The sequence below is a fragment of the Poecilia reticulata genome, chromosome 9 (genome assembly GCF_904066995.2).
Source record: "Poecilia reticulata chromosome 9, P_reticulata-male-v2, whole genome shotgun sequence".
Classification (NCBI taxonomy): domain Eukaryota; kingdom Metazoa; phylum Chordata; class Actinopteri; order Cyprinodontiformes; family Poeciliidae; genus Poecilia; species Poecilia reticulata.
The window spans coordinates 11,809,314-11,837,274 of record NC_088838.1 but is presented as its reverse complement, the minus strand read 5'-3'; the positions used below and the strand labels follow the sequence as shown (position 1 = coordinate 11,837,274).

The 27,961-nt window shown below is 41.3% G+C and overlaps 1 protein-coding gene across 1 annotated transcript; it reads left to right on the top strand.

Annotated features, from left to right (window-relative positions):
* The first annotated feature begins 3 nt into the window (after positions 1-3).
* Positions 4-27,961, top strand: slc33a2 (solute carrier family 33 member 2). Its single transcript, XM_017306613.2, has 7 exons — positions 4-241; positions 691-1,491; positions 12,274-12,421; positions 16,773-16,873; positions 18,456-18,565; positions 26,068-26,311; positions 27,738-27,961. The coding sequence occupies exons 2-6, from the start codon at positions 798-800 to the stop codon at positions 26,272-26,274; spliced, it is 1,260 nt and encodes a 419-aa protein (XP_017162102.1). The 5' UTR covers positions 4-241; positions 691-797; the 3' UTR covers positions 26,275-26,311; positions 27,738-27,961.

Sequence of the window (27,961 nt, the reverse complement as noted above, 5' to 3'; positions counted from 1 at the left end):
CAGTTGTAGTTTTTCATGCTGGTCTAAATCCACGAGATGGCAGTATTGTAATGTGAATAATGCCGGCTGCGGGGAAACTTCAGAGAAGAAGAAACAAAGCCTGTCCGGCTGGTTATCCGCAGAAGGGGGATGGCCGTTCTGGAAGCTAATACCTGGCAACCTCAGGACCCAGCCCAGCACTGTAAACAAGCGGAGGACACTCAGCGGTTAGCTCAAGCTGCAAGACCCAGCGTTTCTCTCTGTATGTGTGAAAATACCTCCCTTAGCAGCCGCAGAGCTACTCTTCATTACTTTTATTGTTACAGCAGCGCCTTAACTAATGCTGACACGTCATATAAACGTGTTTTAAAGTGTTAACCCGGTGCAGATCTAGCCCGCTAACCGAGTCTTAGCAGTTCGTCAAAGGTTTAATCAGAAATGTCACTGTGCGTGTGTTGTGATGATGCACATTGAATGATTAAAACGCGTGTTTAATTGTGATACTTGAATGAGCTAAAGGGTGTTTGACTTTAAGGAAGTCGGCGGGGTAACATTACTAGATGTAACTGAGCTGTGCAGAGCAGCAGTAAAACAGCAGTGAGCAGCCAACCTTATAAGGCTGCTGGAAGGACTTAGCCACCTAATACATCATACAGACCGAGTTCACCTTGACTAACCTTGATCTTTCCATCTTTGTTTCTCATGTTTCAGGTCAAAACAGTTGCAGTTCACTCGAAACACACCCTTTAATGTGAATACTTGACCCATGGACCAGTTCAGAGTCTGCTTCACCCAAGAATCACTTTTGGAAGTAGATCATGAATGACAAACTCGTCTTCCTGGGCCTGCTGTACTTTGTCCAGGGTATTCCCTATGGTCTCCAGTCTTCTCTGCTTCCTGTGTACCTGCGTGGAGCCGGCCACTCTCTCACACGCATTGGTTTCACCAAGATCCTCTACTTTCCCTGGGTGCTGAAGGTACTCTGGGCGCCTTTGGTGGACCGAGTGGGAACCAAGCGTCGCTGGCTGGTGGGGACGGTATCTGGGCTGGCGCTGACATGCCTCTCCAGTGCTGCCCTGGCTCCAGAAGCACACATCTGGGGTGTGGCTGGGACTCTGCTGGCCATGAACACCTTCGCCTCTGTTCAAGACATTGCTGTAGACGGGGCTGCCGTTGGGCTGTTGAAAGGACGCGGGGAGCTCGGACTGGGCAACACGGCCCAGGTTGTGGGATACAAGGCTGGATCGGTGTTTGCCGGTGGTGGGCTCCTGGCTGTGATTGATGTAGCTGGATGGAGCTGGATGTTTATGCTCCTGACATTTGTGTACGCAGGCGTGGCTCTGTTTGTGTGGGGGGCCCCTGTGCTGGACGATGAGAGCATAAAGCAGGCAGATGGCAGCAGGAGGGGCGGGCAGGGAACAGAGGCTCTGAGGCCATGGAGGGTGTGGAGGAAGCTGATGGCAGTGCCCGGCACACCTTGGACAATCCTGTATGTGCTCACATACAAACTTGGTAAGTCTAATCACTATGCAAATGTGTTTCCTGTTTAAACAAGTACAACTTTACATAGCAATGGATGTGTGCATGCAGTGTGTTCTGCTGCTTAAACTTATTGCAATGAAATCACCCGAGTGTCATTATTTCACTATGTTCTTCAAGCACCTTTAACTTGGCTGCATCAGACGCCGCTCAAAAGGCGAGTTCAGTGGCCAAACCAGTGCTGGTGGTAATTTATGGTGAATTTTCTACAACCAGCCCCTTCCAAGTTTTAAAACCAGTAGGATTTGACTGATGAGCTGGACGACAAGGCTGACTACTACTAGCATATCCAGGCTCTCCATTTTCGTATTTAGAACAATCTTTCAACATATTGACAAAAATGATTGTATTATCTAAGAAAGATGTTTATTAGATAAAAAATAATCATATGTGTTAATTGACTTTGGTTTTGCTATTCAATGCCATTTTGGATTTTTTTGGTCAGGGTTGGTAACAGTCTTCCTCTTCCCCAGCTGGAAATTTGACTTGAGGAGACCTCTCTGCTAATTTTTCTAACTTGAGCTTGGAAAGCTTCTAAGGAAATACTGAATTGAAAGTAACTTTTCATCTCTGTATTTTTATCATAACAATATCAACTCCCAAGTTTAAGGAGCCAATTCCCTTTTCTATTACAATATTTCTGACTACAGTGATGCCTGTAAGACTTTTTTCTTTACTGCAGTTGTACCTGTTATTAAAAGTCTGAGGAAACCACAGTTTTATTCTACGTACTGTGAGGACCCACAAGGTATTCACTTTGATTATATCAACTTTAACATGTGAAGTCCTGATAAGAAAATCACAAACTGAGTAACCATTGCATAGACATAAAACATGTTACCTGGTTTTCGATCGTTCCTCAGCCGCTGTTTGAACTATTCAGAAGGTTTCCTTAAACTAATCAGATTATTTATTATAATAAATATCAGAATTTCTGAAAAAAGTTGTTCCAACATCACATTTGGACTTTTTTGTATAGAAAATATGCTTGCATTCATCAGTTCTTCAGTATTTCCATCAGTCCAGTGAACTCTCCATTATTCCACCCATCCATACATCTATGGTTCCACAAATCCATCCGTGGTTTTTGCGTTTGTGTCATGTAAAACCTGAGGAACATCTATATTTGTATTTTAGATTTTGACTAAAAACTAAAAACCTGGAAATTTGAGTCTCGAAAATATACAGCATTTTGAAATGAATTACAAGTGAGAATCCTGTGTTCAGAAGTGCACCAAGAACTGAGAAAGGAAATTGATTTAGCCTCTGTTTAAGCTTGTATAATTATGTATATATGATCACAAAGCCCACCAATAAGATGAAAGACAGAAACAAATTTGATGGAGAAATCAGATATTTAACTCAATCTGTTTTTCCTCATTTCCTGTTTGAAGGTGAGACTAACAAATTTGCAGTGTTGGTAATTTTATCTTGATTGGTGTTGCTGCCTGAGACCACTAGATCACCACTAGATGTCACTGTTGGTGTTTTGGTAACAACTAAACACAGCCGCCAGTGTATTGCTGAAGTGTGTGGAAGTAATTGTTGCAAGCCAGTTTGTTCTGTTTCTTGTAAGAACACTAAGAAATACAGACTCTGGTCAGACGAAGCAGCTTCTGGTACTCGGAATGAGCGCAGAAAGTTACTCCACAAAGCGCCATCAGCTTCTGTTAGTTTGCTAACATGTCGTCAGCAATAGAAAGTTAAAATCTAAGGTGGTCCCATACAAGTTAAGCTTGAGTGTTTGGTAGCGAGAGTTAATATGACCAGAGTTTGGTTTTTGGTAGCAGAAGGGGATTATGTGAGGATTAGAGCGTCTTTGTGTCTGTGCCGTTAAGAAACTGAAATAGAGGAAACCAGGCATCTTTGCTGATGTGTATTTACATGTATGTGTGCAAGTGGGTGGTGGGAATCTAATTGTCTCCTCAGATTTGCACAGTTCTTTCCTGTGTATGGGGTATGGATGCATACAGCTTTGTTTTTTTTAAACAGTGTACATCAGGGTGTGTTTTTTCTTTTTCTTTTTTTTTTTTTTTTTAGTGTTGAGGTTGGCTCAGTAATCGGATAATCCCCTGCAGACGACACTGCTAGACAAAATATGAAGACTGGCTGGACCCCCTAATCTGTCTAGGAGCAGCCCCCCCCATGCAACACTCTCTCTGATCCATGAGCGCACACATGAAGGCACACAACACACTATTGGTTGTTGCTCAAGAATACAACAGTTATCAAGTTTAGCATCGTCAGTGCACTTATTGGTTTCCTTCTTTACAGTCATCACATTACATAGTTTCCCCTTTTTGCTATTTAAATGCCTCCTATCTGTGCATCCCAGTGCAATCTATATATATGCATCTTATGTTTTAGATTAATCTTAAATGTGCAGCCTATGTGAGACAGTATTGTTTTTGTTCAAGAGGGTATGTGGATATGTTTGTGTGAGACCAGTAATCTGTCTGTCTGAACAGCCCCCCTCCACCCCAAACACTTCTCATAATAACACACATATACAAGCACAAAAACCCCTTCTCCCTCATCTACCACTAATGAACTCTGAGTTTGCTCTGCTTCCAACTCTGTGGCCAATCATTTGCTGCCTCGTGTCTAAACGGTGACCCTTGTGCCATCTGAGGCCACCAGCTTGGTGGGTGAACTGTCTGGGTAGACCGACAGACAAGGGGGAGTGAGGGGGAGAGAGGCCGCCCAGGAAAAATGGGAAATGAGCCAGGGTAGAGGCGAACAATGAAGGCCTGGAGTTGCAAATACTTTTCCAAAATCTCATCAACCATGTTTTCCCAAAACGTGGTAGACATGGAGAGGTATAAGATTCTCAAGGTCCGATAACATTCAGTAAAAATAACGGGATCTTGTTGTACAAGATTTCAAGATATTAAAGCATCACAATATCGTTGAAATGCCTGCCACCAGCCAGTTGCTGTCAGCGTGTTTTCGCCTGATGAAGTTGGGATAGAAGATGCCTCAGTTACTCTTAATTCACTTGATGATCAGCATTTTTGGACTTCCAGTAGAACTTATAAATGACAATGGTGAGAGAGCATTGGAAGTTGTTGAGATGCTGAAGGAGGCACAAAGTATCGCTATGACAGCCGATGGCTGTACATCTCTGGGTGCAGCTGAAATAATGCAGATTTGTGATCAAATTGATAAGAAGGGAAACATGAGCAGAAAAATGAAGAGAGATATAAAACAGCAATTTACCGAAATATGGTGCTGTGTTAACAGGTGTTCAGAAATAGGTGTGGGTCTTATCAACATATCTCAAACACGACGTCCTTCTGAGCATTTCCTTGGTGTTATTTGAAAAAGTCTTTCTCCGACTTTGCCATGAGATCAAGGAAAGGTCTTAACGCGTGTTAGTCTACCAGCACCACAAACTTTTTCAATATATTTTAATAATTGTATTAATTATAACTGAGATGCCCCTAAAGTACATTTTAGTTTTAATACATCATTGTCACATTCACATGGAAAAGATAACATCTGGAGCCTTTGAAGTTGTACAGGAGCCAGAATGTGAAAAATACCCACTCTAGTTCTAACCAGAACTGAACATCTGACAAAGTTGGAGAACCATTCAAGTTAAAGTTGAGGTATTTCAACAGAGAAAAAAACAAACAGGGTCTTGGAGCGAAGATTGGGGAAGAGGATGAATTAATAAACACCCACCACATGGCTCCTCCAGCAAGGCAGAGAGCAGAATTGCAATAGAAGTAAACAGACTTCGCCTTGTTCATTTACATGATCACTATAAATGTCTTCAGGTTTAGGTTAGTGTGTTCACCTACCATGTCCACTCTGTCATGATAATACTGAGGCAAATGTTGGATTGACTCAAAAATGCTTGGTGCTCCATCAAACTGTGAAACACTGATCACTTTTGCACATCTTTTTTTTCATTCTTATGGTATCTGAAATGGTGATAAATCCTAAAGGCGACAAAACTTAAAAAAAAATAATTTGTGTCATTCCCTAACCAGGAAATGCCAACCCAGTTCATCTGGACCCTCTTCCCGACATGTTTTATGTTTTTCTTCGTCAGCAAACCTAATTTAAACGGGTGGGTCATTAAAAGGTTTAGCTGGACTTCATAATGTGTCTCTTGCTTCAGAATTCATGGATAAATGCTAAATAATGTAAAGCACTTGCATTGATTAATTGGTAATAATAATAATCCATCCATCCATTTTCTTCTGCTTATCCGGGGTCGGGTCGCGGGGGCAGCAGCTTCAGAAGGGAGGCCCAGACTTCACTCTCCCCAGCCACTTCTTCCAGCTCCTCCGGGGGAATCCTAAGGCGTTCCCAGGCCAGCCGAGAGACGTAATCCCTCCAGCGTGTCCTGGGTCTTCCCCGAGGCCTCCTCCCGGTGGGACGTGCCCGGAACACCTCACCAAGGAGGCGTCCAGGAGGCATCCTGACCAGGTGCCTGAGCCACCTCAACTGGCTCCTCTCGGCGTGGAGGAGCAGCGGTTCTTCTTTGAGTCCCTCCCGGATGACCGAGCTTCTCACACTATCTCTAAGGGAGAACCCAGCAACCCTGCGGAGGAAGCCCATTTCGACTGCTTGTACCCGTGATCTTGTTCTTTCGGTCATGACCCAAAGCTCATGACCATAGATGAGGGTGGGCACGTAGATCGATCGGTAAATCGAGAGCTTTGCTTATTGGCTCAGCTCTCTCTTCACCACGACGGACCGGTACAGCGCCCGCTTCACAGTAGACGCTGCCCCAATCCGCCTGTCGATCTCCCGCTCCCTTCTTCCCTCATTCGTGAACTAGATCCCCAGATACTTAAACTCCTCCACTTGAGGCAGGACGACCCCCCTGACCCGGAGAAGGCGCTCTACCCTTTTCCGGCTCAAGACCATGGCCTCAGATTTGGAGACACTGAGCCTCAATCCTGCCGCTTCACACTCGGCTGCGAACCGCTCCAGTGAGAGTTGCAGATCACGTGCCGAAGAGGCCAACAGGACCACATCATAATAATAATAATGATAATGATAATGATAATGTTGTAAAAAGAAATACTTTTTTTACTAGATTTGGTCATGATGTCTTGATGTTCTACGTGTTTTGGATCAGACTAGTTAAAAGGGAGATGTTGGACTCTTTGGGTGTGACCTGGAAGAGGTCCCATCTGGGGATTTTGTGTTGGAGGACTTCAATGCCGATGGAGAAACAAAGATGTTAGCAGAAGGGAAGTGCTTGGGTTTCGTAATTGTATCGGCAGACCTGTGGCACAACATCTTGGCACTCGGGTGAAGAGACAGACGGGCTGATCACCACCTGGTAGTGAGTTAGAACCAGTGGCAGAGGAGTCTGCAAGACAGACTTGGTGAACCTGAACAGGTGATTTGAGACGAGGACATCTGATGGTGATTTTCAACTTACGCCTCTAAGAGAATTTCTCTCATGTCCCGAGTCCCACAGTTGTCATGGTGGCAAGCACAGGACCTTCTAGAGGTTACAAGTGGCGATGTTAGCCATCAGGCTGAAAAAGGGCTTTAAGGGTTGGTTGTTCTTGGGGATTAATGCAGTAGCTGACGTGTACTGGGTGGCCAGGAGGACAGATTTGTCTTTGGTTGCAGAAGCAAAAACTTCTATAAGGAAAAAATTTGAAGAAGTTATAGAGAGAGACATTCGGTTGGCCTTATTGAAAACCCATTGGCAATTTACAAAGGGGAAATATGGACCAGTCCACCTATCCAGGTGCTCGATAGGGTAGGATGGGGTATCTGGGTGGCTTTTAATTGCTATCTGATCCTTGTATGCCCAAAGCAAGAGCTGTCGTATTCAAGCTTGTTCCCAGTGCAGGTGGAGACAGCCTGGGCCGATCCCCTTTGTGGTGTTCATGGACAGGATCTTAAGGTGCAGTTGCAAAGAATAGATCCATAGCCTTTAATGTCCACTGGAGCGGTTTGTAGCTGAGCTCAAAGTGGCTGGGATGAGAGATCCTCTAACTTTGAGGCCATGGTTCTCCACTGGAAAAAGATGAATTGTCCTTCTGTAATACAAACCACTACAGGAGGTCCTTGTTGCCATCAGCATCTACGACAACTCTTTGACGAACATTGGATGAGTTGCAACATTTCATTTTCATGTGGGATTTTTGAATTTGAATTTAAACTTAGAAATCAGTGCAGGTTTTACCTGGAGCTGTCAAAATGTTTATGTTCAAGGAGCTTACCCTCGTTTGCTTCAAGGATCATCTTTGTGACAAAATTACTCATTCCATCCTTTTTTTGTGCCGCCAGTAGACAGGCACAGATCGATTTTACATGACTATTTCTGACTCTGAAGTACGATGGTAGTCAGTAAAATAGATGTAACGTTATCATTTGTTTACATATTTTCTTCTTTGCTATTAAAAAGTGCTTTTTGGCATTGAAAAACAATATACATTTTAATTATAATTTATTTTTCTTTCATGTTTTATTTATCTTTTTAGCTCAAGAACTTATTATTGTTTTGTCATTAAAGCCAAGGACTGAAAAGTGTTTTACTTTGGGATGTCCCACTCGAGACTTTTTTGTTTCTGATGCTCAGACACATTTTAGATCAGGCATTTATCGGGGGGTAAATCCTAATCTGACACTACATAAAAAATAAATAAATAAATAAATAAAAATCCATGACATGTATAGATTTGAAAACCTCCTAAATTATAAGGTAAAGATGATCTGGTTGAGGCTTCAGTAAATTCAAGACATCATTGTTCCTTGTGAGGAACATTTAGTTTGTTAGAAACACAGATTTGTTACAGCAAAGCACACGGCCTAAGTACAGTTTTGCAAGCTGTGCACATGGTAGCAGGTCATGGGTTTTCAGAAATTGTTTGGCAGCTGACAATAAATCACAAATAATAGACCAACAACAGTAATTGGGAGTTTAGTCTCATTTAAAGAACCCTGCATTGTTGTTGCAAAAGTTTAGAAACTGTTATTGTGTGTGCTTACAAGCCTTTTAAATAACCAGGATCAACAAAACACCCCCTTCCTAATGCTTGTCGCTCTTTTAACGGTAAATAGTTTTGTCTGACTGTGCTGTCTGTAAACACAGTTTTCTTTGAGCCTGCCATCTCTCTTCTGTTTCCTCTTCACTAACCTCCTAACAATGTCTCTGTTCAGCTTCCCCTCCTCCTCCTGCTTCTCTGTCTGCAGCCATCTTCATCGCTGAGTGCTATCTTCTCTCCTGCGTCATGTTCCGTTTGTGTCTTCCTGTTCATGACTGTATGACGCTCGTTTGCTGCATCGGTTTTCTCCTATTAGTTCTCTTTTCCTAATTGACTTGTTGCTTTTTCTATCTCAATAATCTCTTTCATTTTTTTGTGTGAGCCTTGACTTGGTCTTCTTCAGTGATTCTCTTTTTATTCCGATTTCTGATGTGTTTTGCTCTTCCTTCTTCGTCACCGTTTTTCTATTTACATGCTTAATATAATAGAGTCGCTGCTAAAATAGACAATTCTTGCCTGGAGAATAGTTGATGGGATAATCTACTTGTTCATGCTTCCAGCCAATACCCCATGTGTAAAGAAACAATTAGTTGAAAGTACAGAACTTTGAACTAAACAACAGACATTGAAGAATCACATCATGTTTACCTTATTAACAGAGTCAAAAAATAGAAGATACAGTTGTTAGCTTTTCTAAAAATATATATTTTTTTACATATTTGCTCTCCTTACATAAGGGGAAGGAGCTGGAAATGCACAGACGAGTAAGCATGGCCACCGGTGGCGGCGGATAAACTGTTGTCCTGTAGGTTGTTTCTCCACCAGTCGTACGGCTGCAGCACACCAGCTATCTTGAACTTGTACAGTTGTGGAAGATGTGAGCAGCATGTATACAAGTGTGACCGACAGTGCTAAGACCTTCCTCTTGGCTCTCATTGGTTGTTCAGAAACAAGCAGAACAACGGGCTTCTGCAGATTGCAGTAGGACCACAGCGAGGAGTTAAATTTTTGCACAGATTATTTGTATCATATTATACTGTCAGTATATAGTGGCGGTTTTAACAGATATGCAAAATATTTTTTTATAAAAGACTCCTACTTCAGATTTAAATCAACTTTCGCATCTCAGATTAGTCATTACTATTACTAAAACAGCAGAGATGGAAAGCTCAGAAGGATAAAACAGATCAGATGTCCAGCCTTTCTTCTAGCTCTTAGTCTTGCTGTTTCTCGTTCTCTTGCAGCCTAGGTAAGACTTAGACATGTCCCAACATGTAGCAGAAATACAGTTTATCTTCAAATATCTATGTTCTTACTTTGTCTTTTCAAAGCATTGATACTAAAAATGGCTCATTTTGAATCTCGGCAACACTGAAGAATGTCGAACAAGAAATGACGGCGCCTAATATGGTGTGTTCACTGTTTGGAAAGAGATCAGATTTTTGAGTTTTGCAGCATGTTGGTTGGTAGTGATTCTTTAAAAAACACCACACACACAATAGATATTCAAATTTTGGGACACAACCTTACATTTGAGCTGAAAGCAGTGAATGTTTGCTTTATGCATCATTTGTAACATTTACTGAGATAACGAGTTATCAACATGGATGTCAATTAAAAATGTTGTTATAGCATTTTTAAAATGCATAAGAATGATGAATTCATTTTGTTCATCTTAATCTTCCTTTTCTTTTAAATTCTCTTGTCGGCGTATTCGGGAGAGGTGTGTGTTGGTGCTCAGGTAAATCACGTATTATTTATTTTCAGACAATAAAATACAAGAGGACTAGTATTACATTAATGTTTTTATTCCCTTATTTATTTTGCTTATTCTACTCACTCCACTCCGTTCTTTAGATCTGTTGTCGTGATGAGAAAGATCATTGTGATCCTGCAGTGTCTTCTCTTTTCTCTCCGACTTCATCTCAAAGACGAAAAACAAAACACACTTGTCTGTCGGAAGGCGACTGTCCTCTCTGATTGGTTAAATTAACATTTATGACAGACTTCATGGCACAGTCAGTCCCGTCTGTATGTTGAGCATGTGTAATCTGCCAGCGGTAACACATGAGTGACAGAAGTGAGAGACGAGCGTTTGCTACAGAGAGAATCCACGTTTCCTCCCCAGGTTTCACGAAGGTTGTCACACCATTGTTACAGCGGTGACACTCTAATTCTGCTGCTGCACTCCCAATCACTGGGAGTCTGTTTCATCTGTCTTTTTTTTTCCCCGTCTCTTTCTCTATTTTTGTTTGTCTCCTGGCTGACTGAGTGAGTGAGTCGTCGGTTGTGTTGCGTCGTCTTTGACAGCAGTCTGGGAGCCAAGCTGTCACTCACGCAGCTCCTTGGTCCCACTGTCTTTCTGAAGTCAGTCTCCATTAATATAATAACACTGTGTAGTCGGCACCACTGAATATTTTACTGTAATGTTCCGCAGAACATTACCCCCACACTCAACGCCACGCAGAAGAAAGTCGTACTGTCTGACAGAAACTTTTTATTTTGACTGAAAGGTCTTTGTGAGGTCTGTTTCATCTGTGGAAGTTTCTGTGTTTTTTTGTTGTGTTTTCTCTTTTGAGCTTTAGGAAAAGTGCTAGGCCCCTTTTTGATAAAGTGACTGAGGGTATTCTTTTTCTTGTCGGGCATCTATTATTGACACTTTCCAGGAATAGGCCTAGGTACGCGGCACATCGACGCGCTTCGTTTAAACCTGCAGCCGTCATCTCCGGGAAAAAGTGTGTTCTTCGGGTTTGCAGGCTAAACAGTTTGCTCCAGCCTCCTCATTGCAATCGACTTTGAGATCTTTTATTGTCGATGAAAAATCATCTTGTTCCGTGAGAAACAAAACCAAAATATAGAAATACATTGAAAAAAAGGAATATTATGAAAGAAAGTTCATATTAATTATATTGAAGTTTTTTTGTCACTTATTTCAAAAAGTGAAACCTATTCCTTAAACACAGAGTGAAATATTTCTTACCTTCACTTTTTGTGATTTTAATTATGACTTAAAGAAAAAGAAAAACTCAGGAAATCAAAATGTTACATAGGATCAATAAAAAATGGGATATTTTAAACAGAAAGTTAAAGCTTCTGAAAAATATTTTCATTTGTATGCATTCAGTTCTTGGTTAAATTACTGCAACAATGCGGCGTGGCATGGAGGCGATCAGTCTGCAGCACTGCTGTGGTGAGGTCCAGGTTTCTCAGCAGCCTTCAGGTCATCTGCATCATTGGGTCTGGTGTGTTTTATTATTCCATACATGTGGAGTTTAAGAATTTGATTATTTTGACCATTTACCATTTTAAATACTTAAAAAGATTTTTGCTTGACAATCCTCTCAAGGCTGCAGTTGTCTCTGTTGCTGTTGTTCCTTTTCTTACCACACTCTTTCCTTCTACTCAACTTTCTATGAATATGCTTGATACAATGCTCTGTAAGCAACCAGCTTCTTTAGCAATGACGTTTTGTGGCTCTCCCTGCTTATGGAGGATGTCAGTGTCAACTCAGCAGTCTTTTCCATGACTGTGCAGCCTACTGATCCAGACTGAGGGACCATTTAGAAACATCTATATCATTACATCTATATCACTTTTGGAAAGGAGGGACAGATAAAGTTGGAAGTTGTTTTTCTGATATTAACTTGAAAAGACAGATTTTCTCATAAAAAAGCTTCAAGCTTGAACTGCTGTCCAGCTGTCTTGTTCTGATTTTCCTCTTTTCAGTCTCTCATCTCACTTCTGGTGCCTCTTTCCCATGTGTCCCTTTATTTCTTTCTTTCTCCAGGTGAGCAGGGTGCTGTGACCATGTTTCCTCTTTTCCTCCTGGATCACCACATGACAGCCAGAGAGCTCAGCTTCTGGAACGGCGTCGTCGCCATGGGCTTCTCCATCTGCGGCTCGTCCCTCGGAGGCCTTCTGCTCGCCCAGTTCAGGTAGTCTTCATCAGCAGTGAGAAACCACTGATGAAATTATGCACTGTTGATTTAAGACGCTTGGACGGCATTATAGATTACCTTCAGTATCAGCTAATCTGTAGGGCGTAGGGACAAAAACATAAAAGTTCTGGTGGAGATAAAATACCCGAAACAACGGCAACCATGCTAAAAATATTCAATATGATAAGAAGTGTGTATGCTGCGCTCTCATCATGCAAGATATTGTAATCATCTTTACCTTCTTCCTCACCTTATTCATCATGCAGATTTTCCCTTTAACATTTCTTCATCACTCTTGCTTCACTCTATTGGCTTGCATGTACGTACGTGCTTGCGTGTGTGTGTGTATGTGTGTGTGTTTGTACCTTTCTCTCTCTCTCTCTCTCGGGGTGTGTACGGTAATTTAAGTAAACATTGCCTTGTTTGAGAGCTCAGGGACCCCCTGTGTGGCGTGTGGTGTGAGAACAGCATGAGCAGCAAATCCTTTACACACACTCAGGTACACGCAGAATACGCATAAAAAAATCACACACACACACACACACACGCACACACACCTCAGTTTGCAGAGACAATATAGATGTAGCTGAATGTAGGTATTAGATTTCCTGACAAATGCTAAGTTGTTAGACTGACTTATTATGCTGTGAAGGCTGTGAGGAGTGGAAACCGCTCAGTTGGTTTTCTAACTGATGACACACTCAACATATAAATTGATTTCAAATTAAAATGATAATTTATCTATTCTTTCTGTTAATCTAGATTTTGATCAGTTTATCTAGCTTTATTTTTGTGTTGTCTTCCAATTCCAGTGTTAAATATATTCATTAAAAGCACATGTTTGTTGATATTTGAGAATGTGCTCTTGCATTATTATGCCATTGCCAATATATTGCTTGAAAATGGCCTCACAACAAGAGTATTGGTGTTTATCGCAATAACTTCTGGGACAATTTATCGTCCAGTAAAACTTGTTATCATGACACCGCTAGTGCAGAGCACTGTGAATCACAATATACATTTGAAACACAGATATGCAATGATGTTACAGAGGTAGGAATCTTTACATTGTTTTAATTCCAGCAACATATCCAGATGTGTCTTTTAAAGTAAAGCTTGTGTGCCCTTTTTCCAGCTTCACATCAAGTTGCATCATGTGATCACTTGGCAGTAAATGTTTTGTGTTTCTCTGGTTAATGTCGACTTGTGGTGTCTTTTTTTCCCCCACCTGCCCTATCTGTGTCAGTATTGTATGTGTATGCTAGCTCGCCCAGACCTTTGTTCTCTGCTCTCTCTCTCTCTGATGTCAGCCTGTTTGGTTCTTTCCCTTCGTGAAGGAACACTAATAAACAAAGAGGAAACCTCCAAAGGCCAAACTTTTCTAAGGGCTAAAGTGCTTTGAAAAGATGTCATTGTGATACTTTGCCTTTTGATCCTTTGCGCTGTCTCCATCTCACTTGTACAGGGAATAAACTGTTCACACACCACTAAAGGCAGAAAACACTTGGAGCTATGTCATCTTATTGTGTCATTCTTCCAAGGATACAGAGATATGGATTTGTTTTTCACCTAAGCTTGAATCCACCAAGACGTCTTTTTTAATGAGAAATGATCTCAAAATGGCCTCATTCAATACCTGTAATTCTTTTTTATGTTTGAGGTAAATGTATACGTTGAGCTCTCATACAGCATGCAACAAATGACTTGATGCATTTGTAAAAAATTGGTGAAATATTGATAGGTTGATGCTTATTGTTCCTTATAAACAAGGCCAGAAAATTCTTGGTGTGTTGCATTTCCACCTATACTGTCTCTATACTTTATGGTGCATTGTTTATAGAAATCAAACATCTAATTAATTTCTATTCAGTGTATTTGTGTTGAATAATTCACAATAAATTACCTCTCAAGGCAGCTCACAGCTGGACACAGAACTGAATAAATAGCAGATTGAATTCATATGTAATTGTATGGAGTCAAGTTTAGTACAAATGCAGATCAAAGCAATCAAATTTATTCTGATACAATCCAACCATATAGTCAGATTCTCATCCAATGCCTGCTTGGATCTAAATAGTGACACCTGACAACATCACATAATCTAGAGTCAGAATGTCTGTAATCATTTAGTGGCGATTGCATCGAGCCATTGATGCTGCAGCAATCTCTCACCCAGAACGAGCCTGAGGTGACAGTGGAGGGGAGCAACTTTATTTTAACTTAAATATCCGACTAAAATAGATTCACAATAAATAGGCTAAAAAGAAGAAAACAGATCAAAACACAAACGCACTAGACTGGGAGTACTTTCTATGGGACATAAGGACAGAGTTAAAGGCAGACATTTCTTTGTAAATGAATTTATTCACCTGCTAGGTCATGGCTAACACACAGCTACACGTTTCTCCTCTGTTACTCCTGTTGTTACTGTCCAAAGGACCGGTGGACCAGAGGTTATGTTGTTGTTCAGATGCAACATTGAAGCATTATCTGTGCTGTCACATTCGTTTCGTAAATAATTTTGTGAATAAAAACTACTGTTCAGAACCACAAATGCACACTCACTGATTTTGTATTTATAAACATCGACAGTTTTAGATGGTAGTCTTGGGTTTCTCTGAGAACTGATATATGAACAAATCTCTTCCAGGAAAGATCTGCGCTTGCAGTTATCGTTTAATGTCAAATGACAACTTGTTCATAAATGTTTTTACAGTCTTTTCAGAGTAGATGAACAGCAACGATTTCTTTTTAAGAGAATTTTGCAGATGATTTTCTGTCTTAGCTTTGTTATCACAGATCTGAATGCTCATTTTTTAGCATTAAACTGTCTCTTTGCTACTGCAGAAATCTCTCAGCTCTACTGACTTTAAAGGTTGAATAAAATAACCTAGTGGTGTAGCTAATTATTAAGGGTAAAACTTGTCTTCCACCCACGACATATACAATTTTTTTTTACTTTTACTTTATTTTTATTTTTCAGTATTTGAAAACACTAGTAAAGACTAAAATATGTGCCGATAAGTCTTTAAAAAGTACATCTATGCCATTTAGTTTTCCGTGCCAGATGGACACTTTTCCTTCCTCACCTCTTCTTCTCACCCCCACATTAGCACACAGAGGGGAGGTTGTCCAGCAGGCTGTGTCCCACGTCTAAAAGCCCAGTTGGAACGTTTATCCGCTCCACCATCAGAAACGGCTGAGTGGTCAGTCAGGGACGCTCTTTAGAACCACCAGCAGCAACCTGAGAACAAACCTATTCTTATCTGGGCCTGGCCTGTGTAAGGTGGCAGCCAGGCGGCTTTTTCTTTCTCACACACACACACTCTCTCTAACGCACAGACACACACTTTAGCAACTCTTGAGAAAGCGTCATATGAAAGACTATCATTGAGAGAGGAGGTAAAGAAGGAGCAAAAAGAGGAATGTCTTTAGCATGTGAATGGTGCAGGCTTGGTTTTCCAGCCAGGATGTAGGCAGAGGCGGGGTTGAGAGTGGAGAGAGGGAGTGCAGTGGAGAAATTAGTGTATTTGTGATAATTATGATGATTTTACACATAGAAAAACACAAAAAATGAAAAGGAAATCTAATACCTTCTTAAAGGTTGTTGTTTTCAAAAAGTACTTTTAATCTGACAAACCAGCCTTGTCTGAACACACATTCTAATTTATCGAATATGACTGTGTCAAACATGGCTTGCTGTCATTTTAAGTATCACCGATCAATCTGAAAAAGAGCCACATCTCGGTGGATCTCCATGGAAAGGAGTGGAGTGGTAAGTTTGGTGTAGACGTTTCACTTACCGTCTTGAATTAAATATTCTGCTTTGTGCGACAGGCCCTTCTTCCTCACTATCTTTTTTACACATAAATAATTACATGCAGAAAAACATAAACAAACACACACAGTCCTTTTGAGTGGCAGGTATCCTCTGAGTGATTGGCACCGTTAATTCCTGTTGTCACATCAACAGTGTGAGTGCCCATATGTGTGTGTCTGTGTGTTTGTATGTATGTTAGCAGTGATTAATTATCTCTCTCACGCTGAGGATCTCCTTAGGTTATTGATTACGTCACGAATCAAACCCACAGGGGGATGATTTCTTTGCACTAACAGGGAATCAATTAGTGTCTGGGGACTTGTTTACTTATGCACTTGCTGACATGTAAATGTGTGTGTGTGTGTCCATGAATGTGTGTTAGTGTAATTGTATGAGATACAACAAGGTCTTTAAATGTAACGCTGCGAACCCCGAGGCGTCGCCGTGCACACCACGTTTGCTCGCTGATGCACTTTTAGCACTTAAAACGTCTTCCTGAAATTTGTGTTGCCTCTTGTTTCTCCTCAGCATCGGGGCGATGATGCGACGGGTGTTTGTGTTGCGCACCATCAGCATGGTCTTCCAGAGTTCTCTGCTCACTGTACTGGAACCATCGCCGCTCATGAAAGGTGAGAAACCGGATGTAAATCAAAACAGACAATATCTCAAAACCAGACATGGCTTCAAAGTTGTCATGGCTCATCCAGAAGATCCCTGGGATGAAAAAAACAGGCAGAGAACTACTACTGACCCTCTCCTCTGGTGATTTTAGACAATCAAAGGAGAAAGAAAATGTACTGCTCCAGTAGCTTAAAAAAATTGATCTAAGGTTTGTGGTAAATAAGTTAGTTTAACATCTTTCTGTTAATTTAAAATTATTTTAACCTCATTTCAAAAATGAATTGGGCAAGAGGTTCATTTGGATCGTCCCATTAATATTCAGAATAGTTTAAAGTGCTTCAAATTAAAATAGATCAGAGGTAGGAACCTCCCAATGACGCAAAAAATACAAACAAGTAAAAACAGAAAAGTACAATATATAAAAATATCACATGATTATGTGAAAAGCACAAAATATTGTATATATTATATCAAAAGATCATATTAAGACTTGAGTTAATTTAACAATGGAAATGTTTACCTTTTCACTTAAGACCAGGTTGGTTTAGATACTTTTTTTCCCCATAAATGAACTAATCATTTGAAAACTGTGAATTGTATTTGCTTAATTATCTTTGCCTAAATAAAAAATTACTTTGATAATCTGATACATCTAAGTGTGACAAAAAAAAAGACATTTGTAAGGATGCAAATAAAAACTACAAATGGCCACACTGTCATATTGTGTGACCTAAACAAATGAGTGCTGATATTCAAATATATTAAATGTTTGAAAGGACTGATACTTAGAGGAAAAGTATAGTGGAAATGACCGGCTTTAGTACAAGCAGTTAAACCAGATATTTAGCATTTCCTTCAGGATCTGTGAATGTGTATCATATTGTGGACGTTGACACAAATGACACCTTTGGTTTCATTGTGCTGCCAGTCTGGCTGTGTTTAGCATTCACTTCTCTGCCATTTATCTTTGCCAAAGACTTCGTCTTCCCTATCAAGGCTCTCGCACTGAAAGTCGAGGCCCCCCATCCCGCCTCCGTTCCAAAACCCGACAAAGATTTCAGAAATGTTGAAGGGGAAAGAAAGAGAAAGAAAACAGAAAAACATTCTGTTTCAGATTTTCAATATTACATGATAACACTTCGCTTCCCACTCTTCCAGTCTGATCAGGCGGAGTATCTGTGTGACTCCAGCAGCCTTGCATCGCTGACTGAAGAGTCTTATTCGGCAAAAACTCCTGCATCTTGAGTGAATAATTCAGTGTTCGTGGGAGCAGAGACAGATAGGCTCTGTGGTTCCTCTGTGTTTCCCCAGTAACACTGCTCTGCCACTTCCCCTCAGAGGATAACACTACATGTGTTTTGGAGATGTGTGTGTGCGTGTGTGTGATTTGGGGGGGGGTAGACTTTACTCCTCGGCTGCTTACCTTTTTCTTGCTGCTTTGACTTCTTCATAGAGTAAGTATGAGCTATAAAGATGAAGAAAACACAGTAACTCAGCCTTTTCCCTGTCAGGAAAATCTCCTTTTTCTTGGATGCAGATGTTTTGTGGCTGATTACCGTCCACTTTGCCTGCACGTATTTGCTTCTGCAGGAATGGCGGTCCTGAGCATGAGCGTTCAGCACTTCCTGGGTGGTCTCATCACCACGCTCACCTTCACTACCATGATGCATTGCACTCAGAGGGCCGAGGAAAGCATACAGGTAACAAAGACTTCATTCACTCCGTTTTCCTCTCTCGTTGTTTTGTTTCTGGTAGTTATCGTGTTATTCTGCAGCGTTAGATCATATCCTGTGGCTTAACAAATCTTTTTATGTGCTAGAAATAAAGGCTGTGTTCTTTTTTTTTTCTCATCTGACTTGGCTTTATGTGCTATTTTGTAATGTGAAGTAATTTCCTTTCGGGGTTGTTGGAAAAGGACTGTGCCACACCTATTCCCAGCTCTACCTGCCTCTTCTCACCAGCGCTTTCCACCTGTGAAATCTCAAAATGAATCCCAAACCCAATTGCTGTTTATTGCTTCCTTCTTCTGGCGGATTCCTGCCTCCAGCTACCCGACTAAGTTTTCTTTTCTTCATTTCGGACTAAATGCTCTTTTCTTTTTTCTGACTCCCAGCCTCTTGCTCTCCTCTCTTGATTTCTCCTCTTTGCTGTAACTCCTTTTGTCCCCGCCGTAACTGGGCCATCACCGCCTGAAGGTGATCGCTGTTCATGCAGCCGTTCAGACGTCACTCAGTCAATCTCTGAAGGTGACAAATTATAACTTGCATTGCTGTGGCTCCTCGCGTGTGAAACAAGAACAAAAGAAGAGACACCTGTGGAGCAGGTGTCGTGAAACAAATTTGGATAAATGGCAGTAAACAAAGACAAAAATGTGCTGATCAGAGCTGCAGTTAGGTTTGAGGGGCGTAGGGGGGGGGGGGGGGGATATCTTTCCTTTTCACTGATTCGGTTTGTGAATCTACGTGCCCAGAACAGGAACGCATTAGCCTGTCTGTGCTCGATGTGTGTAGCATGTGCGTGTTATTCAAAGTAGTGCTATCCAGTAACAGAAAGCTGATAGTGTGAGTGCTTGCTAAGGATACCCAGGAGAAAGAAACCAAATCTGTTAAACAAGTTGCTCAGAATAAAGACACTCCACTTAGCTTCGGTCGCACAGGCTCTCAGAGATCTCTGCATCGGAGCGCTGCCACAGTCTGCCGGCAAAGTCGCTCTGAGCACCGTGCTTCTCAGCCTGGCTGACAAAGCCGCAGATTCTCACAGCAACAAAAGCATTGTTTAGTCAGATTCAAGTAAAATACCAGTTGCTCCAACATTAACATGTTGACTCTGTTTAATTTTAGTTTAAGATAATTATGAGTCCTTCAGCTACCTTGTTTCATCAGATTTAAACGTCATAATATACAGTGATATGAAGAAACACATACTTGATATTCTGGATGAGTCATTGATGCTCACTGGGAGTAATTTTGGTAATCTGGTTCGCCACTATTTTCTGTTTTGTGGATATTGACCAACTATGATTCTCTGTGACCTTTTCCAAGCCGACAGACGTCAGTGACTTCTAATAATTTCATGTCTTTAGATAGCGGCACCAGGTGTTGCTTTTTAAGGTATTTTAGGCACTGTTTTCAGAGAAACCGTAACATATTTGTTGCGATCCAGCCGCTTATTTACACATCAGCAGAGATCAGAGTCTCTTAGAGAGGAACCTTTGGGAACATCTCCCACGGATCCCCATGCGTCTTCTTGCCGCTCCGCACTGCCCAGGCGGCAAAATAGGCCCATGCTCGTTATAGCAAGCACGCGCTTGTTCAGCGCGCTTATCTGGAGAACTACGGACACCATGAAAGCTCAAACAACCTGTTTCGGCAAAGTTGGCGCACTTTCTTCTCGTTTTTGTGTGAAACTAATAATAATAATAATAACGGACGGACGACATGCAAACCCCACGCAAACCCAATGCATAAAAAACCCAGGCCGGGATTCAAACCCAAGACTTTACCGCTGCAAGGCAACAATACTACCAACTGTGCAGCCCTGATCCGGCCGGTTTTATTTTTGATATTTTATTCATGAAATGTATTTTTTATTGACACGTCAGGAGAATTTAGAGACCAGTTGACCTAACAGTCATGAATTCAGACTGTGGCCAGGAATCCGGAGCACCAGAGAACAAAGGAGGTGATTGTTGATTTCAGGAGGAACAGGATCAAATCAAACCCCATTTCTATCATGGGAGAAGAAGTGGAGGTGGTTGAAGAATATAAACACTTCAGTGTTCATCTGGACAACAGACTGGACCGAGACGCAACAGTGAAGCGTCAGCGGACAGCTCCGCACCTCTCTTCACCCGAGTGTCCAAGACATACGGCCGCAGATCCGATGAAACAATGACAAAGTCGATCATCGAACTGCAGCCTAAGGTGTCCTGGTGCCAAGTGCACATATCGACACTCTTATTCCTGAACATGGTGTTCGCTATGGACAATCTGTGACGAGCACAGAAGTCCAACAACAGAACACCACTCGAGTTCAGATTGGGGGGGCCGTTCCTCCCAACCACGCCCCTCCAGGTCTCACCGTCATTACCTACGTGAGCGTTGAAGCCCCCCAGCAGAACAAGGGAGTCCCCAGCAGGGACACTCTCCAGTACCACCTCCAAGGACTCCAAGAAGGGTGGGTAATCTGAACTGTCGTACGGCCTGTAAGCACAAACAACAGTCAGAACCCGTCCCCCACCTGTAGGCGGAGGGAGGCTAATCTCTCGTTCACCGGGGTAAACCCCAACGTACAGGCGCTGAGATGGGGGCAATAAGTATGCCCACTCCTGCTTGGCGCCTCTCACCATGGGCAACTCCAGAGTGGAAGTATGTCCAGCCCCTCTCAAAGAGACTGGTTCCAGAACCGGAGCCATGCGTCGAGGTAGGACCGACTATTTCTAGCCAAAGCCTCTCAACCTCACACACCAGCTCCAGCTCCTTCCCCACCAGACAGATGACATTCCACGTCCCAAGAGCCGAACTGGGTTTTCTCCGTAGGGTGTCTGGGCTCTCCCTTAGAAATCGGGTGAGAAGTTCGGTCATCTGGGAGGAACTCAGAGTAGAACCGCTGCTCCTTCACGTCAAGAGGAGCATCAGGCATCTGGTCAGAATACCTCCTGGACGCCTACCTGGTGAGGTGTTCCGGGCACGTCGCACCGGGAGGAGAGCCCGGGGAAGACCCAGGACACGCTGGAGGGACTACGTCTCTCGGCTGGCCTGGGAATGCCTTAGGATTCCCCCAGAGGACATGGAACAAGTGGCTGGGGAGAGGGAAGTCTGGACCTCCCTTCTTAAGCTGCTACCTCTGCGACCCGACCCAAAAGGAAGAAAATGGATGGCTGAAATAGTTGGACAGTTGTAATTACAACTCCCTTACACTTTACGCAAGTTTTTCGCTGTTCATTAACATATCCATCCATATCCATATCTCTGTATCCATGTTTGTTCCTAGGGAAGATTGGAAAAATCATTACCTGTACAGTGGTCTCTTTAGGGGTCCTGTCTTATAATGCCATTTTCAACAAAGCAGAAGTTGAGTATTCAGACTCAACTGTCACCTTTTCACAGAAAATTTCCCCAGCTGGGGAAGCATTAAAAAGAAAAGCACTGAAAAGAAAAACATCCAAAAGATCATAGCGAGAGAAAGTGCACTCGTCTTGAGAGCTACTTTTTTCTAAATCGCTACCAGGAAGTATTTTGTCAAAAACGTTCCTCATTCCTGAGGTAATCAAATATCCAATGCCAAAACTCAGGGGAAAAAACATGCTGACTAAGATCTCTACCATACTAAAAATCAGGGGGAGCGCAACAGATGTAACATGCTGTCAGTCAAGATAACGTACAACAAGAATTTCTAGTTTGGCGTTTGGTCTGATATTTAGCCCTTTGATCGTAAGTTCTGTAGGCGGCGAATTCTGATTTGTTGAGAGATTGAACATTGTAGATATTCTGTTCTTTTGCCCTTTCCTGCAGCACACAAGTTAAGGTTTGATAGTCAGGTCTCTTCTCTTCAGAGGAAACGTCCTCAGCTGGGGAATTTTGCTGTTTTGAAAGATTGGCCAAATCGTCCCCCAGGACAGATCTCTCTTCATGGGTCCAGTTTTCTAATGCCGCTTTTGTCAGAGCAGAGGTTGAGCTTTTAGACTCAACGGTCTCCTTTTCACCTCAAATCTTTAGAAAGATTGGAGAAATCGTTCCCTACTACAGAGGTCTCTTCCCCGGCGTTTTCCTCGGTCAGTGAAGTTTGCTTCCCAGTCGGGGAAGGGTTGAAAAGATAAGCATCAAACTCATCGTATTCAGTGGACTCGTCCTGAGATCTGCTTATTTCAAAGTTGATTCCAGGAAGTAGTTTGTTCAAAACTTTCCTCTCTCCTGTGGTGATCAAATATCCAGCGCCAAAAGTCAGGGGAAAAAACATGGTGGCTGCGACCTGTTCCATACTGAAAATCCTTGTAAAACAAGGTGCTAATGCTCAAAGAGATGCTTGGATATAACCTCCTGTTTTGAGATCCAAGCATTCATAACCTCAGATGTTCTTTTATCTATGTCATAGATGAGGTCATAGCTACAATGAGCTCACTGTAGTTCTGGGGGAATGTCTTGCTTCTGATCGTTGCTATGGAAACGGTCAAATCAGTTCTGCATGACTCAAACTATTAACCCTTTGCAACTGTGTCACTAAATCATTGGAGCCGCCATGACGGACTTCAGAAGGGTATATTTCAGGAGGCTAGGGATTAAAACAGGGATTTTAATGGTTAAATAAGTTTAGATTGACAGTGTTATATTAAAACCATTAATTTAAGTGTGATTTTTCATCATTCTATCAGGTTTAAAATTTTGAATCATACTTGGCTTAAAAATATCTTCAAATTAAAATTAAATCTAACTTACAAACATTTGCTACTGCTGTTGTTATAAATTGTGACAAGAAATTTTTCCTTCTTGAACAGCTACGAAGAAATAATTTTGGTTTAATAATTGTACACGTTAGCATAGAAATAGAATAAAGGATGATCCCAAAGAAATGATGCTGCCGCTCCATATTTGATGGGTTGTAAACGACCCACTCGAACACATCTGTTCTGTACAGTGTGGAAACGTAAACAATAGACAGAACGTAATGTTTTCCAGCTTTTTCTGTGTAATTGAGAGCTTGACACCAACAGCAGCACAGCATCAGCAGCCCACAATGGTGATAGCCGGGAAGGAGATAAATGAGTCCATTTCTATGCTTTCCTGTAAACTGGTTATGAGTCTGTTGGTTTTTCACATTTCTTGTATTTTAACTATTAAACCAACTGGGAAACAAATGTTTATATCTGTTTTTTAAAGAATATTAGCTTCTCTCTTATGTCTCCATCAGATGAGCAGCATTAGCAGCTTTTGGTGACATTATTATTAATAATAATTAGATTGTTTTTGAATGCGATGCAGGATTTAAAATGAACTGATGAAGATGGTCTATGTGTCTAGTCTGGCCTGGGAGAGATGTCTGTGGTTCCCTTCTGGACCTGTTACCCCATCAACCCGATGTGGAAGACTATCTGGGCAAATGCCTTTCCATGCAATTCAGCTTGATTCTCATCTCCCTTCAGCGCTCTGTCTGAGATTTCTCCCATTGACCTCGGTTTCTCCGGTAGGATTTCAACCGGACCAATTGGCGAACAGAAGGAGGAGTTGTGAACAATGATGTCGATTTTCTGGGCTCCTTTAGGGTTATAACCTGCTTGTAGCTTCGTTCACTGACTCTGCAGTGAACAAAGTCTTTCAGTCTGGGTTTTTCCACTTCTCCAAGCATTGAGAAATTAAAGTTAGACCAAGAAGAATGTTTAAGACATTTTATTGCTGGCAAAGGTGCCATTTGGCTTGGCAATTCTAATTCGGGATGGTTTGCATTTTCCAGTAAGCTTCATTGCGTAGATTCCTTCATCATCGAGCTGGCACATTTTATACGTCACGGCCAAACGCCAGCAATTGGTTTTCGTAATCTAATTCTTTGAAACTTGGAAGTTCACACCTCGATTAGACAGTTATTTCTCAATAGCCGAGGGTCTAGACCCCATGTATGAAGCAAAGCATAAATCAAGGAGCTGGTTTTTTCCAGGCTAGTGGGAAACAACAGATAGAAATTGCTCTAAAAGTTGCATTAAAATTCCATTAAAAATGCCAACTTTGCATGATTTTGTAAATTATGATCATTTAATGCAAGGTTGACATTTTTAATGGACTTTCAATGCAACCTTTAGAGCAAATTTGCATTAAATGTCATTATTTACCGAATGACACTACATGACAACTGTCAAACATTCCTAAAGACTCCTTCATGTTCGTGACAGGTGTTATGTCATGTTTATGACAGTGTCATGTCAGCCTTATGCACACCCCTTCAAATAAAATGTTACCACATATTTTTGAGTTAGATTTATGACTTCTTCACATTAAATCTTTTGTTTAGATGATGTGATTGTTGATGTGTTTATCAGTTTTAGCTTTTGAATACAGTCTAAATGAGGAACTCGTATTATTCAAATATCTCCAGAATCTCTGGTAGCAGTCAGTCTTGCAACAAATCTGAAGAAGCCTCTGACTGAAGACTGTTGCTGTTTGACAGCAGCAGTCTGGTTAGAAAATATACAACCCAGAGTGAATTTTTACGAGTAAACTGTAATAAATCTGTGGAAGGGAGTTGTGTCGATGTAGAGAAAAGCCAAATGTAATTCATAATTACCATCTTAACAAGGAGACATGTATCAAATGTATCAGAGAGGAAGTCACAGACTGTGAATGATTGGATGAAAGTGATTTATTGTATAGTGCAATTTATACAAAAATAAATTGCAAAAGTGCTTTACTTGAAAGTTATGTAAGAGAATCACATTTGAACCAAAAAAGGTCAAATATATTAAGCGTGACAAACAGAAAGGTTGAAATGTAAATTTGAAACAAATTAAATGCTAAGACATGAAAAAAATCCAGATAAAGCAATGTTTGACCTTTATGTTAAACTGCTGTAAACAGCGATGTTTTCAGTCATTTTCTGTGCACCTCAAGTTTTCAGGGAGTTCGTTCCATTGCTGAGGAGCAGACAAAGTAAAATTTGCCTCCAGTTGATTAGTGCGGGATTTGGGAAGATGGTGCCGGATGTTTGCTTGGAGCCATCCCAAAGAGAAACAGATCTGATGGTCTGAAGAAAACAAATACATGTCCATCCTGATTGATGATGAGGGGTTGAATGTCCACACCAAAACGTAACATTTCTTGTTTCATATTGAAAGTAGATAAGACGAACATTTTTAACAATGCGCCTAACAAAAGAGCTCTAAAATGTTCTTCTGTTGAGTGACAAAGCCAAATAATGGGTTGAAAATTGTGAGTTTTTCTTCTTTTTTTTATGGATTTTTAAGTTACTTCTTTTCATCGTTTGGTGTTTCTTTTTTTCCTGAAGATTTCAGATTCACCTTTTCCTCACTTCTCCGTCTGCAGTAATTCTTTCTTTTTTTTTTTTTTTTTTACGAAGAAGCACACTTTACTGATTTTTAGTAGTTAATGTTAAATGCTCTCCTCTTACAGAATGTAAAAGTAGACGCATTAGTAGAAAATGTAATCTGCTGCCCGTGTTTGTCGCTCACCCGTCTCTTCACTTATCGCTCTTCTTCTAGGCCACCCACTACAGTTTCCTGGCCACTCTGGAGGTTCTGGGGAAGCTGATGTTCAGCGCTTTGGCCGGAGGAGTGGTGGACTGGTGTGGTTTCCAAGTGGCCTTCCTCTTCTTCCTCACCCTGTCGGCTGGAACGGCCCTGCACGTGTGGACGGCCACCTTCACCGGCACTCTCAGGGAGACTCAGCTCAAAGAGCAGCCCAAATGAGATCCGTCTTAAACGTTTACATTTAGGGCAAGTCCAGGTACATTAACAGTGGACCGCTGGAGCTCGACTGCGAACATTAAAGAAACAGACTTTGTAGAGACGTAAATCAAGATTAGCAAAGTTATTTCATATATCAACAGTCTTAAATAAGTATCAGCCATTCTTTAATGGAGAAAAACTGCTTTCCTTTAATCACTCTGTGACTGACTGCTCTTTTGTCATATTTCACAGGCAGAGATGGCCTTATGTTTTATTTATTTTGCTTTGAACATATCTCAAATAGACTTAAAAAAGCGTAGTTAGGTGGTGAACCTTCGGGACACGGAGTAGATCCTAAATATAATGGAAGTACTCAAAGGAGCTTGATTAAAGATGGTTTATTGTGCTTGGTAGAGATATTAAATATACTGAAAGTTTCATAGTAGCTTAAATTAAAGGGAAATATAATCAAAGCTTATTCTGTCATCTGAGCCAGTTTCATATTGTTATACGTCAGCAATAAGAGCTGCAGCCAAAAGCAATAGTGCTAGTTTATTTTCTTATACTGTACTGTATGTATGTATGTATGTATATATATATATATATATATATATATATATATATATATATATATATAAATCTCCTGTGTTGTATGGTTTACAGTTGTCAACTCATTAATCTCTGCTACCTCGTATCAACACTGTAAGGTACGACACAGAATATAAAGTAACTGCGTAAACCCAGAGTGGATACACAGACATCCCATAATATGTCAGCTACAACAAAACGTGATTGTAGTTTGTCTTCAGAAAGAGAATAAAAGTGTAACTTAGCTCTTAAGCAAAGGGCTTTTTTGCAGGCCGTAAACCATATATTACATTGTCAACCCTTATGTTGCAAATTCCCACTTGTGTCAGAGTACAACTCACACTTGTAGGAAACATCTGCCTTACACTCTGCATGGTGCCATCTTGTCTTATTTGTTTGACCAGACTCGATAAGAAAGTCGGCTGTCGGAAAGAAACTTGAATGACCAGACTTACTTGGAAGTTAAAATTCCAAAATCGCACTGTATTACTGTTTTAGTTTCTTTTAATTTCAGTTTTTAAACATGTTTAATGCACAATAATTAATAATAGCTTCTTTTGCAGCTGTAAGGCATAAATTGTTCCCTCAAGTCTTAGATTTAAACAGGTTTATCCCAGCAGGTTCTGTAAGAATACAGTGAAATCCTGTAGGTAGGCTTTGCTAAAGGAAACATTGGCCACTTGATTTCTTTCACAGCATGTGAAAAAGACAATGACATTACATATCTAATTATGTAGCCATCTGTGGAACACGGGAGGAAAAGAAAATCTTTGAAATTTGCACAAAAATAAAGCTGCTGGGGACATTTCTAAAGTGTTGTTTTTGTGTGTGTGTGTGTGTGTGTGTGTTTTATTTTCTCTGGATCTTACCAAAATTCTCTTGTATCCTCTCTTAAGGTCTGTTTGTGGTTCTCCCACTTTTAAATGTCCACTGTGGCTTCTAGAGGCCCGACTTACAACACTGGATCTCTGCGGCGGTCGTGGCTGACAGCTACTGGAGTGAATGGGCCCCGTGTCACAGCACCCGCAACGTAAACAGCTCTAATGACACAACAAATGCTGTGAAGGAGGATTAGTCCGGCTTACACAGCCCGTCAATACACCTCCACTTTACATGTTCC

Excerpts from the sequence above, each read along its gene's own strand:
- slc33a2 (XM_017306613.2), top strand. The coding sequence starts at position 798 with ATGAATGACAAACTCGTCTTCCTGGGCCTGCTGTACTTTGTCCAGGGT. Across the intron at positions 12,422-16,772 it reads CTTCTGCTCGCCCAGTTCAG|CATCGGGGCGATGATGCGAC; the intron begins GTAGTCTTCATC and ends GTTTCTCCTCAG. Across the intron at positions 16,874-18,455 it reads ACCATCGCCGCTCATGAAAG|GAATGGCGGTCCTGAGCATG; the intron begins GTGAGAAACCGG and ends TTGCTTCTGCAG.